At 41.4% G+C, this 18,750-nt stretch overlaps 1 protein-coding gene across 1 annotated transcript in view; it reads right to left on the bottom strand.

Moving 5' to 3' along the window:
- The window catches only part of TRPM6 (transient receptor potential cation channel subfamily M member 6), a 152,501-nt gene that overhangs the window by 43,858 nt on the left and 89,893 nt on the right, over positions 1-18,750 (bottom strand). Inside the window, exons 25-33 of the mRNA XM_066604163.1 lie at positions 18,438-18,570; positions 15,052-16,100; positions 14,484-14,596; positions 12,598-12,727; positions 9,959-10,056; positions 8,464-8,504; positions 5,433-5,458; positions 4,945-4,995; positions 1,314-1,379 (exon numbers count right to left, since the gene is read on the bottom strand). Of these exons, the coding sequence (XP_066460260.1) occupies positions 1,314-1,379; positions 4,945-4,995; positions 5,433-5,458; positions 8,464-8,504; positions 9,959-10,056; positions 12,598-12,727; positions 14,484-14,596; positions 15,052-16,100; positions 18,438-18,570 (1,707 nt within the window). The remainder of the gene's footprint in view (positions 1-1,313; positions 1,380-4,944; positions 4,996-5,432; positions 5,459-8,463; positions 8,505-9,958; positions 10,057-12,597; positions 12,728-14,483; positions 14,597-15,051; positions 16,101-18,437; positions 18,571-18,750) is intronic.

Genomic DNA, 18,750 nt, shown 5'->3' with positions numbered 1-18,750 from the left:
CCGAGTAGTTAGGGTGAAGTTGTCCTTTCCTCCTTTTGTTTAGGTTATACTGTATATTTTACCCCGTTCTGCAGTCCACTCCCTATGCGAACGCAGCCTTACGTTCGTCCTTGTCTTGGTGTGTCTTACAACCACCACATGGGTAAAATCGCTAAAAAGTGTCTGGTTATTTAGGACCAAAATACTCTGATCTTCAAGAGGTTTTGAAAATGTCATTTTAATTACTGAATGTTACTTTTATTCATTTAGAAGTAAAATGATATAATTTGGCTATAAATCACCTAGAAAAAAAACTACCGTATATACTCGAGTATTAGCCGACCCGAGTATAAGCCGAGTCAATAAGTTTTACCACAAAATACTGGGAAAACTTATTGACTCGAGTATAAGCCTAACTAGACTCCAGTATATACTAGGTAAAAAGAAAAACCTCCATACTCACCTCCCAGCCGGCGTCTGAGTCTGTGCGGCAACCTGTGTGGATTCTCCCCGCTGTCATCCCCACCATCCACTCTGCTTGGCTCTGTCATCTCTGTCAGTGCTGTGTAAGTAAGCGCTGTGATTGGATTGAGCGCCAGCCAATCACAGCCGGCACTCGATCCAATCACAGCACTTACTTATACAGCGTCGATGGCAGGGGATTTGAAAGCCGAGCAGGGAGATGACAGCGAGGAAAAATCTAAAGTAGCTAGCGATTAGCTGTGAATGATCGAGCGCTGGCTGTGATCGTCTGGCCCTCGATCCAATCACAGCATTGACGCCAGGGGATGACAGAGTCGAGCAGAGAGGACGGCGGGGGATGACGGTGGGGAGATTTCTAGCAGTTTGCCGCATTGCCGCTGGGAACACAGGAATTCAAGCAGCTTGCCGCACCACCGCCGGGGACACAGATGCCAGCTGGGAGATCAGTATGAAGGTTTTTATTGTTTTTTTTTTTTTTAACCCTTCCCTGACTCGAGTATAAGCCAAGGGGGGCTTGTTCAGCAAAAAAATGTGCTGAAAAACTAGGCTTATACTCGAGTATATATGGTATATATAAGCCATAAATGTTCATATCTAGTTGATGCATGCAACAGAATAGAAAGAAAGAGACATGAAATTAAAGCCTCTGTAATATAATAACCAGGAAGGGAATGTCGGACTTGCTGGAAAGCTGATCTCCAATTAAAACGTTTTTCATGCTGAAAGCATTAGCAAGCCAAATAAGACCAGAGGTCAAAGAAGCAGAGACTTTGAAAAGAAAAATTACACCTGTGAACAGATCAATAAGCGCAGTCCCAAACAATGTGATATGTTGAAAAATTAGAGCTCACCAAAAAGATGCACCGGGGTAAAAGGTATAGTCTGTGCGAGCCTCATTAAGTTATTTCTTTCCACCGCTGAAACAATAAGAAAGAACTGCTAGAAATGCACTTTTTACACTTCAAGTATCAAAAATATTTTTCTACTGTTTTCATTCAATTCAATGCGAATATGTTTGTTAATAGCAATGTTTTTTAAAATAAACCCTTAATTGAACATATTTAGCACAAGACAGGAGATGGGCTATCAGACCGCTTACAGACGGGTGAAAATAAAAAAAAAAAAAAGAAGACAAAATCATGGCATGCTCTATACAGCCACGATTTGTAATGTCTTGTAACCCATGTTTCCCTATGGACCCTTCCTCTGTTGTATCGCACGAAAATGCGGTTTCGCATGGTGCAATCCAACTTTTACACTAGGAAATCCTACTGTAAAAGCCCCAAAATAAGCCCTAGCTGCCTAAAAAACCCAAAAAAAGAAATACAGCACCTAAGAGGCGCTGTCCGGCTCCGGTGCACGTCTCTTGAAGCTTCCCGGCACTTGATTGAAATTCTCCGGCATAGCTTTTGGTTTTGAAAAACCCTGCCCCTAAGAAGCTATGCCTCTGATTGGCTGAGCGCCGCGGCGCTTAGCCAATAAGAATTAGAGCCAGTGCTCGATGACCAATTCACAGCCATTCAATAAAGGGCTTATTTATATATTATATTTCAAGCCCACCCCAGCCCCCGAAAATCCTCACACGCGGTGCTACAAAGTTGCGTGAAACAAAATCGTAATATCACCACGAGAAAACACAGTAATATCACACAGATGCAATATCGCTGCGATTTTCACGAGTCGATATCACGTTGCCCATGTAGAAGCGGCCTTAAGCATATCATAGAAGTAGGACGCCCATTCATCACTGACCCGTTAGCCTCCAGGTGACATTTTGCAATTGGTTATACCTTTCAGGAATGCATTTATAGATAATCATAAACTTCACTACTTCGGTAATATTAACATATAACTGCTACCACCATTTGTGGTGAAGACAGAAGAAAGCCGGTGGTGGACAAACACAGAAGAGGCCATGATTATTTCTGATGGATCCTATCCATTGGCGGTTGTGGAGGGAAGCGTTATCACCATCCGTGACATGCAATCTTAACACAAGTGGAGGAGCTGCAATCTTTTTGTACTGTTGCTCGGGTCTCATACATGGGGCTTCTGTGCTTGTGTATAAGGTATGTCCATGCCTCATAAAACAATCAGCAGATAGTCAGACGTAGGCAGAGATTTTCTTTTTGAAGTTTTTTCTATTTTTTTTTAACCTGACACTGGTCAATAGCTCACATTTTCTATGAACTGCCTATAAATGTAAGGATGGTTGGCAACTCTAGATACAAATGGGGTATATTTATTATCCTACTAGGGCATCAAAAAGTTGCATTTCTAGTGAAAGCGACTTTAGTGTTAAAAACTGCAACCTTTTGAACTTCTATGCCACCTCTGACATTTTTTAAACGGGAGACTAAAGGCCCTTTTACACGGAATGATTATTGTTCGAAAAATCATTCAAATGAGCAAAAATGAACAATCATTCAGTGAAAATACAGCGAACAATCAACTGACGAACGATGAATCGTTCTCTTTTCGTTCATTATATGCAGGCATGAAAAATCATTGTTGCTCGTTCGCTAATTGTTCGATTCAAATACCCGACTGTTGAGTTGTTCTCATTCACTTATACAGTGAGTGAATGTGAATGACTCAAGGATTTCTCATGTGAACAAGCCAACAAAGTATCTGCCTGTAAAAACAGGCTGCCTGAGGGAACTCTGACATCATTCACTCATTGTTCACTCAGTGGCATCATTTTGAGGTACAAAGGACTTTTTGATTACTTTTTGTTCTTGTTTTTGGGTGATGAGATGAACCAAAAATGGCTATTCTGGCAAGTTTTTAATTTTAAGGCATCTACTATTAATTTCATAGTATGGGTCGTTATTAGAGATGAGCGAGCGTACTCGGAAAAGCACTACTCGCTCAAGTAATTTGCTTTATCCGAGTATCGCTGTGCTCGTCCCTGAAGATTCGTGTGCCGGCACGGAGCGGGGAGGAACGGAGGTAAGATCTTTCTCTCCCTCTCTCCCGCCCGCTCTCCCCTGCTCCCCACTGCGACTCACCTGTCAGCCGCAGCGGCACCCGAATCTTCAGGGACGAGCACAGCGATACTCGGATAAAGCAAATTACTCGAGCGAGTAGTGCTTTTCCGAGTATGCTCGCTCATCTCTAGTCGTTATGGATGCAAAGATAACAATGATGAGGAGAATGTTATTTAATTTTTTTACTAATAGAACATTGTGTAACAGAAAAAAGTTTAGTTTCTTTTTACATAAAACCATATGCCGCAGTCAGTGTTTACCACAGCATCTAAGGGGTTAAACAACTGGATTGCACAATGAAAAAAAAGGCGAACTAGGCACAGAAGATTGAATAGATAAGCAAGTGTTCATCCAAATCACAGTTTTTCTGAAAAAAAAAGCATATGTGACAATCAGAGAGCAAGTATGCTCTCTGATTGATGGGGAGGGTCATAACATGGTTATGGGGTTTTATAGTGAGGAGGGGGGTGTTGATCTGAAGCACTAGAGATGAGGAAGATACTGACAGATCTTTCTCCTACCCCTGCCCTATAATAGTTGAAATGGCAGTTGCAAGTTTAGTACATGCAGTTCCCACTTCAACCTTCTCGACCCTTATCGAAAACCAGGCTACCGTTCTTGACTTTCAAGCAAGACCAAATTGTGGCTGTAGTCTCGTTGCAGGGGGAAATAGAAACATTTAATTTAGCTTGGACAGGAGTACAGGCACTATTCTAACAAGTTGAAGTAAGTAGCAGAACAACTTCTTTGGTGCAAATCATTGGGTATGTTGGTCACATTACTCTTCTTTAAACCACCGCATGTTCCACAGAATAGTTTATCACCAAGACAGTTTTGAAAGCTGTTAATGTAAGCACAAAGTGTCTCAAATACATTTAAAAAATTTAATCATCATTTGTTATGGAATTCTGATGCATTTTACTGTTAATAGCCAACAGTGTTAGTAAAGATTAGAGATCAGCGAGCACCATCGAGTACGCTAATACTCGAACGAGCATTAAGCTCAGCAGAGTATATTCGCTCAACTCAAGTAAAGATGTGTTTAGGCTGAACGGTTAGCGTTCAAATGAACCAAAATGAATGATAATTGTTCCGTTTAAGCGCGAGCCAACGACTGAACGAGAAATGAGAATCGTGAGGTTTTTGTTCGTCGTTCATTTTCAGCTGGCATAAAAATCGTCACAGTTCGTTCAATTGTCGGGCAGTTTAAACACCGATCCTTCAGAGTATCACATAGCAATATGAAACAATGAATGATAAGTCAACGAGAACTCCATGATTTTCAGTGAGAATCGTGCAGCCTAAACAGGCTCCAACAAATGAGCCGGTGATGACGTCATCGGCTCGTTCACTTGGGCCAACGAGAATCATGAGATTCTCATTCTGTCTAAAAGGGCCATAAGTCAGGATGGACGTACTTATGTAATCTTTGGCTGCAAGGAGATTTGACAAGATACTTCATTTTAGATAAAGAAATAACATCTCGGCTCACCTGAGTAATGGTTGCTTAAGTCTTGCGAGGCTTTTAATGAAGCTGACATTTCTGCAATAGAATACATGAAAGTGACTGTAATGCACTCAGAATTTGCATACTGATTATCAGTAATAATGCCCCGGTGCTGTCCACACCAGTAAAATGTAGATCTAATCCTGCCAGGTCTGCGAGAGCTTCAAATCAGCTTTTCCATATCAATTTTATCATCTCCATCCTTCTATTATCTCAATAACACTGACAACAGACTACAAATATTGGGATGTAGTGAGTGGCTCTTAATGTAATCATTTAGATGTAATAATCCTAGATGAGAGACTTATTAAATGTGGATAACTTATGGGCTTTCAATCTTTTCTGGAAATCTTTGTACCCCGGGGTGTGACTAGCACAGGTGCGCCAAAAATCACAGAAAATCGAATTAAATAAAAATTAAATTAACTCAAATCTACCTTTTCAACATCATCATCATAACAGTATTAACTTACTTATGACGGATTCCGAACTTCTAAATCTACATTAAAAACAAAAAGTACATTTTAATGAGCAGTCTAATAAATACCAAGAATTTAAAAATATGATCTAAATACTAGAAGTTAAAATAAAAAAAGCTAATTTTCCAACTTTAAAATTATGTTATGCAGTATGTCAAATTTTAGATTTCCCCAAATCTACTGGGCTTGGCTTTAGGGCTCCTTCACACGAGCCTATGCGTTTTTACATTTTCTCGGACGCGCCGTGAATTCGCATGAATGGACGATTTCCCACTATCAAATCCCGAGCTTAATTAGCATTTTCTCGTCGATTCACAGGGCTGGGTGCGATGTTTTGTGAAAAAAAATACGTCGCAGCCCGGAAATCCCTTGCTCAGCATAAGGCCTCCTTCACACGGGCGACAAAGTCGCATGATTGCGTCGCGTTGTGACAATCCCACAAATCGCATGTATGTGAAGCCCATGGTTTTCTATGAGTTCCTTCACACATGTGATATTCTGTAGCCTGCAACAACCCGACACAAAAACTTCACGGTCCATCGGGTGATATGCCCGCGACTCGTGAAGTTTTGTAGCTATCAGTCATTGACTCTAGTTTAAACGATTCTTTGATCGATAATGTATCCTGATGGAATCGCTCTCCATATTCGTCACTCATGGCACCACAGTTGGCAAGGAAGACGTCCAGGTGAGATTGTAGGAAATGGATTTTGAATGACATGTTGCAACCCAATCGATGGTACTTTTCTAGAGGTTTATTCACAATCTCAGTGTAGTCATCAACTCTTCAATTTCCCAGGAAGCCATGCGCAACATCTTTAAATGCCTAACCTTGTGGATCTGAATAAATGGGCTACATATCTGAGCCCAGAGCTAACTCAAAGTTTTCAATGTCATTTTCCTTTGTTCCATGATGAAATGATTAAGAAATACCTAATCGTTCCATCTAAACTCACCTTTACTGGGCACAGGACATCCACCTAATTTTCTTGCCCAGGTGCCTCTACCAGTATTATCCGTCCCTTTTTATATACCACAAACACTGATACCTCAGAGCTTATTCACACGCTGGCGTCATAAAAACGCGTGATCTGGCGCACAAATCTAACGTTTGTGCGCCTGTTCAGACGGCACTGGCCCGGCGCATATACGCTGAGCCCACAATGCCGTCGGGTGAGCGGAGACCGTTTAGGTCTGTTAAGCTGTCTCCCCCTTCCCTCCCGCTCGCCGGCTCACTGCAAGGGGAGGAGGCGGGATGGGAGCTTAGCAACTAGCCCCGCCCCCTCCCATTGCAAACATCCAGCAATGGGCGGAGAAAAGGGGGAGGGAATTTAGCAGTCACGCTGCTAAACTCCCTCCCACTTCCCTTCTCCGGCCACTGTCATTGGCTCTCATTGGAGTCTATGGCAGCGGCTGTATTCCGGCCAGGAAAGATAGTTCCAGGACTATATTTCCTGCCGGTTGTAAAAGCGCCCGGCGCTATATTGGCAGACCAGGTGTTTTAACACTACGGGAATGCGCCCATCTAATCTGCTGCATTGGAATCCAATGCATCAGATGGTAGTGTATATGGGCCGGTCGTGAAAATGGCGGCCAATATACGCTCATGTGAATAAAGCCTTATAATGTTACTTGTATTGGAAACTAAAACACACATATCTAATATTATTGTGGAAAGTGTATGGCTTTGACTCTCTAACTAATTAGAAGCCCACATATTACATCTTACTTAGCCTTCTGGCTTAAACATTCTCCCTATACTAGATACGGTCATAGAGGATGAAATATGTAACTGACAACACAATACGCAGAGGAGATTTGAAGAGTTAAAACTGAAGGAAAGAAGTGACAACTAAAATTAAGGAATATAACAACCACAGAATTCCTGGTTGATATACTTCTCCATATAGAATGCCCTCTAGGTGTTTGTCAGTTTATGAAACTCAAGACCCATGTTATTACAAGATTCTATTTCAGGAATCATTTTCTTCCCATAAACAAGGAATAAGCAACCAAGAAACGCCTGCAGACACCTCCAGGGTGCAGAATCTAAGGTCCTATGAATATCGTCTACAGTCAACCTAGAAAACCTGATGCAGATCCTAGCAATCTGCACTTGAATATTCGGTCCCCTTAAAACCGCGCAGATCTGACAGCGATTCGTATATTGCCGGTTAAAAAGTTTTGTGTTGCAAATAAATTAGCCACCATTATACTTTTTTCTTTCTCTCCCGCACACAAAAGTTCATATATAGAAGTAGCTGCTCAACCATAGATGGTCTGTGAGACATCAACATGTTCATAGACCTCTTCTACCAACTGATGGAAGTTTTGCTCTTCCTTTTGCCAATGGACAAGGATGACACAAGATAGTACAATAGGATAAAAATGGGTAAACCAGCTCAACTTGTAGAACTAGTACTATATTATATATTCCTATAATAAAACTACATCCCTTGGGCTGTATTGGGTAATGCATTGGGTATTGCAGTGTATTACCCAATACTGGTATTGGGTAATACACTGAAGGACAAGAAAAATGTAACTACTGAGTATATTAGAAAAGAAAAAACTAATGAATATATATCTCTGTCGAACCAACGGTGTATGTTGTTGACAATTTAACCCTTCGAGGGTCCCCATCTTTCTACTGTCTAATGGCTATAACAATTTAGTACACAAGTACAGTATATGGGGAGGATTTATATAGTTGAGTCTTCTTTTGTTAGGTCTAAATAAGCTCTTCTCTTTGTCTTGTCATTTCCCTACATAATCAGCCCACTTCTGACTTTGTGTGACTTCCAGTCTTATTATATAATCTCTTGCATTGGTCAATGAATGAATGTAGCCAGCACACTGAGGAATGAATGTATAAGATGCTTCATACAGTGTGTAGGTGTGCACGAATAATGTTCTTCAAGTGGGTAATCTGAATACTACGTACTCCTGGAGAATGAGCATGTGGTAAATCCTTTGTACAATGCAGAAACAAAGTCCCTCATTTGGTCCTGATTATTGTACTTACAATGAACTCCTCCTCAGCTGAGCCGTGCTATTGTGGAGCTCCTAAAGAAAGACCACAAGTCGTTATGTAGGCTGAAGAGAAAATCCGGCATTACCCATTATAAAACACCTTCTACTCGTACAGAGAAACAATATTATGTAATGAATACTTATAGAATATTAGAGAAGGTGCAATGGAAGCAACATTAAATGGCACGTAATTAATCAATGAGTCTGTTCCGGATTTGTTTTCAACTCATCATGTCTTAAAGTGTTTTGTAAGGCTTTTTCTCACTGCTACATCAGAATAAGCCCTTTTCAGTAAATATAGAATATACAGTTCTTTTTGCGGTATACAGGGCTCAACAGTCACTTATCCGGGTGGGTCATAATTAACCCAAAAATCCAGTGCTTTTTTTGCAGCAACTAATTTTAACCCCTTAAGGACCAGGCTATTTTGTACCTTACGGACCAGACACTTTTTAGGGATTTTACCAATGTGAGGTTTTTTTGCCCTATTTTTTTTTTCAGCTAAAAAACTTTTTTTTTTTGCTGCGTTTTTTGTTCCCCGTGAAATGTATGAGTATTTTTTTTTATATCTGTCTTCACTGACTTTTTTGTCTGTTTTTTTTTAGCTTTATTGGGGGTAAAAAGCTAAAATATATATATTTTTTAACATTTACAGTTTTTTTTTTTTAATTATATTTACACTAAAATAAAGTATGGCAATAGGCTCTTCATTTTGTTTCAGACATTTTGATATATAATATACACAGTTTTGGATTACAGGGCGCATATGGCGACGGTTTGGGTTTCGGTGGGTCATTTTCTTTTTTATATGTATATATTTTTATTTTATTATGTAATTTTTTTAAACTTTTTTTTGTAACTTTTTTTTTTTTTACCATCTATGTTCCACATGACGTCATATAAGACCTCTGGGGGTCATTCATATTGTCTGTCTTTTTTTTTTAATTTTTATTTCACATTTTTCCACTGTAGCTGGGGCACCCATAGGAGCCGCATAGATGGGAGCCCCAGTTACAAGGGAAAACATTGCCCTGAAGTGACGACAGTCATGAACAGAGTCGATCTGTGTCTGCTAGGACCCTGCAGCTCTGCTATAACAGGGGCACCCAGCAGTCATGTGATCACTGGGTCGCGTAGTGGAAGTAATACTTCCGTTTTTTACTTTTTAATACACAGTGCTCATTGAGCGCTATATACCTGGGGAAGGAGAAGGCAGAAGTAGCTAAAACTGCTTCTCCTCTGGGTCCTCAGCTGTGTCTGACAATTGAGAACCCAACCTGCTCCTGCTTAATTGCAGGAACAGAGGCTTTAATCCTGCGTGGTACTTTTGCTATCGTCGGGGATTAAAGCCTAGGACCGTATATTTACCGTGCTTGGTCCTTAGAGGGGTTAAAGTTCAGTAGGATCAGTAGTGACAATAATTACATAACCACTACTCAAAAAGTTGGAAAACTATAATTTATAAGCATTTCCTCAGCTGCCCTTACCTCTTGAGAGTGTCTCAAGTATTCATTTGTCTGTAATAGATTTCTTCCAATTTCTTGAGCTTTAAGTTGCTGCCGAACATAAGCCATGTGTTCCAATCCTGGTCAAAAATGTAAAACAAAAGCCACTAGTCTTTATCTACATTCATATATGGTTAATATAGGCTACAGTGTGTAGTACTACGTATCATGGATAAACATGCATTGTAGATATAGAGAAACTTTGCAGATGTAGAAAAATAGTGCAAATGTAAGGAACCAATGACACCATTAAACCTTGATGGCATATTCATATCCTTCTCTATGCGTTTCACCCTTAAGATCAAAGGGCTCCTCAGGGAACATAAACGAAACTCCTATGTCATGGTTGTATCAAGTAGAGATAGTGATAAATGAGAAACCCACAGCGGAGGTGACAGGTTGGCCTGGTGTTATCTCCCTAACAGCAATGTAGAGATTATAAACTTTCACATTCCTTGTCACTGGACTAATTATTTACTGTTTTGCTCATCCCTCCCTCCCTGATATTTATCTAAGTGCTATTAATCACAATGTCTGTGCCCTCTTATGCTATCTGGTATTTATCTAGTGCAAATTAAGTTCACCATGTCTGTACCCTCCCATGTGATCATGTGTATATGTGCCCCATCCATTTGCCTGAGGAAGGATTCTGAGAGGATCCAAAAGCTTGCTGTAACATCATGTATTTTTGTTAGCCATTAAAAGTTATCATATCTACAAGATTATTGGTTTCTCTTACTGAGAACAATCACACTTTGCTCTACTGGCTAACGGCCCTTTTAGAAGGGACGAATGTTGGGCAAAAGATGCCCGATACTCGTCCCCGCAAATACTAGCTCCTGTGCACATCCAAGAGACAGAGAGAGAAGGGACATGAGGGTGAGAAACTAAAAGCTTTCTGCAGATTGCTGTATACAGTGATATACATAAGCTGTAGCAGCCAAACGTTGCAAAAGTTTTAATTAGACACCATAGCACAAATGATTTGCAACCCAAAGTAGATGCATTAAAATCAAAAATGCCCTCAAAATGTGTCTATAGCCTTTAAGAACATGTCTCAGGTGAATGGAGATAGACCATTGGCATGGAAGGCTTAATGAGATGCAAACTGATACTCTTGAAGATAGGGCAAGGCAGTAACAGCAAGGCGGCGAGAGAGAGAGATCTGAGTGGGAAATGAAGGGATAATAAAAAAACGGATAGGTGCTAAGGAGAAGGAGACAAAGAAGGGGACAAATGATAAATATCCCTAAAATGTGCTTAGCCACGTCTTTTTCATTAAACGTGGAATTCCTCCTGATTGGTCTACTCCACTGAGGTCTTCATTGGCATCCAGGAGGTAGAGAGGAGGTGACCCTTCCTCTCTCCCCATATACATGAGTGTTTCTTTTTTTCCCCCTGCTAACCGTGTGGTAATTTGAGTTATAAATGATTCACTTAGCGCCTATTCGGTTCCCTTTTTTCTTTGGCTTCTCTGATGGTTCATTAACGGTTTCAAAGGTGGCTTCTTGGTGACTATGATGACAACCTATCTGAGCAGTCTACACCCTAGTGTCTAGAATACTGAGCTCTTTTAGATTTTGGTGGACTTTGGATCTGGTGGGTCTAGAATACCTACTTACTATTTAGTTCCCTATCTATTCCGCACTAGATGGGATTTCTTTTCTCGAATTCTCGAGTGGGAAGACCATGAAGGACAGGGCCTATAACATGAGAGGAGATAACTGGACAGACGGTGAGAGTCATTGGTCAGTATAGACAGTGTGAGGGGACATAGAGGAGTTTAAAAGGGGACTTGATGTCTTTCTGGAGAAGAAGGATATTACAGGATATAAATATTAGGTTAAGTGTCAATCCTGGTATATAAGCAGGTAGGAACTATTAGGGGTTGATCCAGGGAACAGTCTGATTGCCATTAGGGAGTCGGGAAGGAATTTTTCCCCCAAAAGGGCTAATTGGCTTCTGGCCTTGGGGTTTTTTGCCTTCCTCTGGATCAACACAGTAGGATAGACAGGCTGGACTAGATGGACAATGTCTTCATTCGGCCTTACATACTATGTTACTATGTTACTATGACACGTTTGTTGCATGTGGTTCCTATGAAGCTACCACCAGGAACCAGATTGCAATGACACAGTTGAAATTGACTTTTAAACATTTCTTTTTTACAGTTCTGTAATGCAACATTCAAGTATATTGCCATCTTGTGTGATTTGAAACCAATAAGTGTCTGTGGAATTTCTACAATGTCTTTTATAATCACATGCAACCATTATAATGGCAATATTAGGCACGTAGACAATAATGGCACTGCTGATGGACAGAAATAGGACTTTTTTTTACTGGTATCATACAACCCTTTTAAATGTAACCTTACTCTTCCTAGCGGTAATTGGTTAGTTCAGCCAGTATATAGGTTGTGCTATCGATGTCCTCCGTGTGTTTTGTTCCACTTCGAAATATTTTAATCTTTTTGTTTTGAAGCGAGTGAGTTTCCAGAAGTACATTGAGAACTAGTAAAGAATCTTCCTATCTCTGCTACAGTAGATACTTACTTGGGGAGATTAATGCATATTAGGACAGGGATCATATTGTTTTGTTAGCAGCAGGTGGCCACTTACTTAGTTGATTAAAACTGGATACGGAGAGCCTGTTCTTGCTGGGTTCCACCTCTTCATTCTTCAGGCCGCTGCATTCTGCCGGTTCGGAGCTCATCTGGGTGCTTTGGGAACAGCCATCAACGGTAATCACCTGCAAGAGGGAAAAGTCAGAAATAAGGCCAGACATACGGTAGGATATCTTGTCTGTGCTGGAGAACATGTTATCTCCTATTGGTATCAGGTCATCAGGTCAATATAAACCTGCAGAGAATGTCAGTCCATCCTGGCAAATGCAGGAGTGATGTAACTATCCGTTCCTGCAATGTACAGATTACAATATCGGGGCCGTAATCCTACAGATTGTCTAAAATACACTACAAACATCCACTTAGCTAATATGAGCCAAAGAACAAGTGCAACCGGTGTGCGGTATAAGATTTCTCAGTTTTGCTAATTATTTCTTCACTTGTTAAGAGTTCAGAAAAAAACATAAAAAGACCAATAAATGTCCTGATTTAGAACTTTTAATCCCTTTTACGCTGCAGGACATACATTTAGGTCTTGGAGGTTTGGGGTTTCTATGGAGGGGTATGGGGGGGGTTGAACTTGCTCCATACAATACGAGTGCCGGCTGTTTCTTACAGCCAACACCTGCCCGTAGCAGTATTTGCACGAGGCTTTTCTGCGTGCATTTCAGCATATTTTACTGTACGTTTTGCGCATGCCGCGCATGTTCATTTGTGTGTGAACGAACCCATTGAAATCAATGGGTTCTAGATGCACGCAGATACGCCCATGTAAAGGAGCCCCAACACCGGTTCACATGAGTGCATGCGTATTTACATTTGCATTTGCACTGAACTTTTGCAAGATGGGCGTTACGGATTTGCATGCTCAAGTGCGTTTTTTTGTTTTACTGTATTTGCGTGCAAAAACACATGCAACAATGCTGTAAGCCACTGATGTGGCCAATTAGTGTAAGGAGTTCAATATGTTCCCTTTCCCTGCAAACAAGCAAAAAAGATAGAGCACGCTTTGTATTTTTTTGAGTGACTGAAATGCGCATGCAAAATACGTACACGTGAAATCAATGGGTTCTGTTCTCTGCGTATTGCGTACGCAAAAAAGTGCACAAATACGGTTGTGTGAATCAGGCCTAAAAGGCAGGTGGAGAGAGGAAATCACCTCAAAAGTGAGAGAGACATTTTCCAGAGACCTGAAGAGGGTCTCCTGTACAGCATCATATCCCTCGTCAGGTCGCACTTCAGCGGCAAGCCATATTACAGAGGCCTGTGGTCAATGCCCTTGGTTACATCAATTTTCCAAGTGTCGCTGCTCACAATATTCGCCTGTGTGCATTACACCGGCTCTGTCTTACAGCAACACTGTTCACCTTAGGGCTACTTCAGAGAGACGTTTAGCGTAACGCATTTGCGCCATGAGCGATGCACTTTAGTGCGCCTATTGGAGCATTTTACGGTACTTTTTGCACAGCCAGGGGATGTTCACATGGGTGCAGGACACCCCTCCCACTATCATTTAAAAGGCTATTTAGCCTAATGAGGTCCAGATGTGTTCTTTTTTTTATGGAATCGTGCAGCGTATTGCGCATTTGCGCTAGCATTAAGTGTACACTGGTGCACCTCCCATAGACTTCTATGCAGACTTTCGGTGTGCAAATCTGCACAAAAATACAGCATGCTGCCATTTTTTCCGCATGTGCCAAAAAGTGAAATAAGAACGAACCCATTGAAATCAATGGGTTTTATTCTCTGCGTATTGCGCACGCAAATACGTTCGTGTGAAGGAGCCCTTATAGGCAGGTGGTCTCTTCCACATGAAAGCCTAGCCAATGCAAATTTGGGGATCCGCAAATCTGAGGTTTACAATTCCTTTGTTGGACTTACAGGCACTTGAAGCGGAGTCTGTTTTTTCTTCTCTCGGTGCGATCTTCTGAAAGTGTTCCGTATTTTCTCTTTAGCCCATGCAACTTGATTGAGCTCGGAACATTTCGCAAACTCTGAAAAAACATAAAAGTCAAAAAACATCCAGAAACAAAAAGGTTCTAAGTAGAGATGAGCGAGCGTACTCGGCCACGCCCCTTTTTCGCCTGAGCGCCGCGATTTTCGAGTACTTCCGTACTCGGGTGAAAAGATTCAGGGGGCGCCTTGGGTGAGTGGGGGGTTGCAGCGGGGAGTGGGGGGGGGAGAGAGCGAGGGCTCCCCCCTGTTCCCCGCTGCTACCCCCAGCTCCGCCCCCCGACACCCCCCGAATCTTTTCACCCAAGTACGGAAGTACTCGAAAATCGCGGTGCTCGATCGAGTAATTACTCAAAACGAGTACATTCGCTCATCTCTAGTTCTAAGTAAGCATAAAAATCTGCACTCAAACAGTATCAGTATTGGGCATCAATAAGAGGGTCCCAGGAGGTCGCGGTCATCTATTTGGATTGTGCTTCATAAATAGAATCTATACCTTTTATTGTACTCGTCTTCCCTTCTTTCTTATCTTTTGGTGCTTTGAAGCTGGATTTATGGAAATTCCAGTTCATATGATGAGGGCTGAACCAGAAGGAGGTGTTCTGCTGCTGCTCATCGTATGGCATATCCTTCCCAGAGCTATAAGAACGTACATTTGTGTCCTTGACATGAACACTTTGATCAAAGTTATTTAAACATTGACAGTCTTCACAGTGATTGGGGTGAATACATCGTTTTTGGTTCTTGCCACCATTGAAAACTCCAACTTCTCCTTCTTCTGAAAAGGCCCAGTTCACAAAACCGCTTCCATAATCATAGTAACTAATGGTTTTTTGACCAACAGAGTCCACATCATATTGGTCTACACTTATTTCTGGAAGCTCTAGCTTATGATTGGTTGCCACTTGTATATCTTCATTCTCCGTATCTTCTTGATCAGGGGCAATCAGGTCGGTCGGAGGGTTATAAATACTATCTTTGGTTTCACAATCTCTGAAATCGGTTTCATCACTATAAATAACTTCAGGAACAACTGAAAAAAGGTCATCGGAGTAGGACTTCCCAACGGGACTTGAAGGAACAAGAAGAAAATTCCCATACTGTGTAGTAGACTTGCTCTCCGATGACATTCCAGAAGTGACGGGGTCACTTTCTGACTCGGATTCCTTCGTTTTACAGTTTTCTAAAGGAATAGAACATGTTTGCGTAGAAGGATCGCGGCACTCCGAAGGCCACTGGCTCCTTGCCAATGTCCTCAGCAGTGAAGGTGGCATGCTGTAATAATTAGATTGCCTGTTATTTTTCGAACATGCGACATTACTCCAACTATGAGGTATCTTCTTACATGACAAGGTTTCCTGGTCTTGTATAAGGGCTTCTTCCACTTGTAATGTATCTACGGCTGAGATCACTTTCAATGTGTCCACAGTCAAGGCTGAAATGTCTTGTAAGTGTCCCAGCTGACTATCCAGAGATATCAAGGAATCCTTTATGTAGAACACTTTCTCATTCATTTCCTTAAGCTGCAAGAACATTTCTTCAGTTCTGTGTGAAAACAAGAAAATAATGCTCATTAAAGGTGCTGGCTAATATTGAAAAAAATATATATTATACATATACATTCATACACACACACTCATATACATATATTTACTTTAAGATAAGCTAGAAATGATGTCATGAGGCAATAGAGTCATGTCTTCAGAGCAGAGCCAATGCCTCTATGAGATATCATGCCCGTAGAGTGTTGAGTCCTACACATGGCCACTGATGAAGGGGCACAAGACTATTGCATCAATGGCTTTCTCTGAACAACACCTTGGCACTGCACAGGTGTTAGTTCCCCTATTGAATGGAGCCCATTTGTGGACGGGTCCATTTCAGTATCCTTCTATCAGCGGCCTTGCTTAGGATGGCAATGCCATGTGGGCAATAAGGAAATGGGATGGGTTTCTTACAGAGACATCATCACTGCTCTAACGACATGAGGCCATTAGTAAATGCCTCATTATACAGTTTCTAGCTGATCTTTAAACAAATATATGAAGTGTCTATTATAGTAATGTGATAAACAGGAGATGGGGAATGTGGTGGTACATACATACTCTGTCAAAAAAAAATCAAGCACCTAGAAGTTGTCATTTTGCTGCAAAACTCGGCATGCAGTTCCATCTCAGGCAGATATACAAATGCTTAGAGTTGTGGGAGATTAGATGAGGCCCTAAAAGTGGTTCCAACCTTGCACCCTTGGCCTTATGTAGAGCTTGTTGACCACTAGACGCCTCTATGACGCAGAGAAGAGATTTCACCCCATTACCAGAGTCTGAGAGGGGGCATTATTGGAATGCGAGAAGCTGGATGGTCGTATCAACGAATTGCCGTCATCGGGGCTGCTCTGACCAGACCGTTAGGAGGTGTTGGGACCAGTGGATGCCTGAGGGCACAAAAGGCGACCAGGCTCAGGACGCCCCCTACAGACCACCAGTAGAGAGGATCATCTGATCCTCCGACAAGCACGAGCAGCTCCAACTGTTTCTTTTTCCTACATCCAGAGACAGGTGGTACCATCGTTACAGGGCCCTGTGTGTGTAGGAACCATGTTCAGGCTCTTGGCCACCGTGAGACCAAATGTCCTTCAGCCATTACGTGTACAATCTTTTTTTCTAGCATTGCTTAGCAATAATCCTTGTAAAACAAAATGCATACTTATGTCATCCATGTGACCCTAGTTTTTTCTTGTGCATTCATTGACTTGAATTGGTGACTGTCATCCAAGAAATGGGACCAGGATAACAAAATCCTAATTTTTTTTTTTTTTTTTTACACAGATCATCAGTCCGTGTAAAAATAAAATGCATGTCTGTATAGCCCCATTGACGGTAATGGCTCAGTGTGCTGTCCGTGTGCTGTGAGTTGCAAAAACGGATAGCACAGGGATGTGAAAATCGCCCCTGTGAAAAAGCCCTAAGGTGAGCCATACTAGGAAATAACACTACACCTGCTTTCATTGAAGCAACGCACAGGGCCTGAACAAACAAAGATGGCCGCACCAGCCTCTCCGACTACCTGATACACACTGTGTACTAGTATGCATCATTAGTCTAAGACACTACATCGGCTTTCATTGACCACTGCTGTCAGGACGCCCCTATAATGAGAGATTTTGATTTTAAAAAATTGTAAGCAATGGGTGAAATGGGAAAGAGAAACGAGGAAAGAAAAACAGAAAAAGCATAAAGAGAAAGGGATAGAAGAACAGAGGAGAATAAAGAAGTAGTTATAAGGCTGACCCATGCTTTACCCGACATAAGTCATATACCGTATGAAGTCATGTCGTGGTGATCTGGTTTAGTGTCTTATCGGTTTGTCATTTACCATTACCCATAATAAGTTATTCTTAATAAGCTCCAGAATTATTTGGTTCACATCTTAGGGGCCAGCAAATACAAACAGGGTCTAGTATCTGAGGAGGTCCAAAGAAGACACAGTATTATAAATGGCACACGGTAGGTGTGATCCCCGTTACAGATATTGGATTGGGGAGCTTCAAGCTAATCAACGCCCCTAAAGTGCAGTTTTCTTGGCTAATGTCAATTACAGAATTGATAGTATATTCTAATCTTGTCAAGGCAGAACGGATATGAAGCTTCGACAATCAGCTGCAACACACTAGTATCCAGAGTAATGTTGCTTATAATGGAGTCTGTGGGGTTCCATTGAGGTGTGAAACAGATGTAATACTTTGACAGTAGTAAGAAATATTAACCAAGTTTTGTGTTTTCTGTAGATCGGCCAACAGAACGTCTACAGTCCCATGGAATCATTTTGGGTGCACTCTGGCACGGGACGACTGGAGTTCTTGATACATAAAGCGTTTTCTACCTTAGTGCTGTAGCACGGATCCTTTCACTGTCACTTGAGTGTAAACTTTCGTCTTTCTCATGAAAGTAGGTTTCCATACATTTTTCTTCAAAGTCATGGAGCTTTCTCAATTCATCATCACTAAGATAAAGTTCTGAAACGAAACCACAAATGAAAATGATCCATTCTCGAGTCATTTTGTGTTACAGAATACATACAAACAGCAAATACATTGCGAATGTTACAAGTCAACCGCCACCAAAAAAAAAAATAAAATAAGACAAGAATTATATAAAGTATTGGTTTTAGGACGGAGTCCCCTCCATGCATCTTT

The sequence above is a fragment of the Eleutherodactylus coqui genome, chromosome 5 (assembly GCF_035609145.1).
Source record: "Eleutherodactylus coqui strain aEleCoq1 chromosome 5, aEleCoq1.hap1, whole genome shotgun sequence".
NCBI classification, from domain to species: Eukaryota; Metazoa; Chordata; class Amphibia; order Anura; family Eleutherodactylidae; genus Eleutherodactylus; species Eleutherodactylus coqui.
The sequence above is the reverse complement of the archived record's forward strand: the minus strand, read 5'-3'. Positions and strand labels throughout refer to the sequence as shown.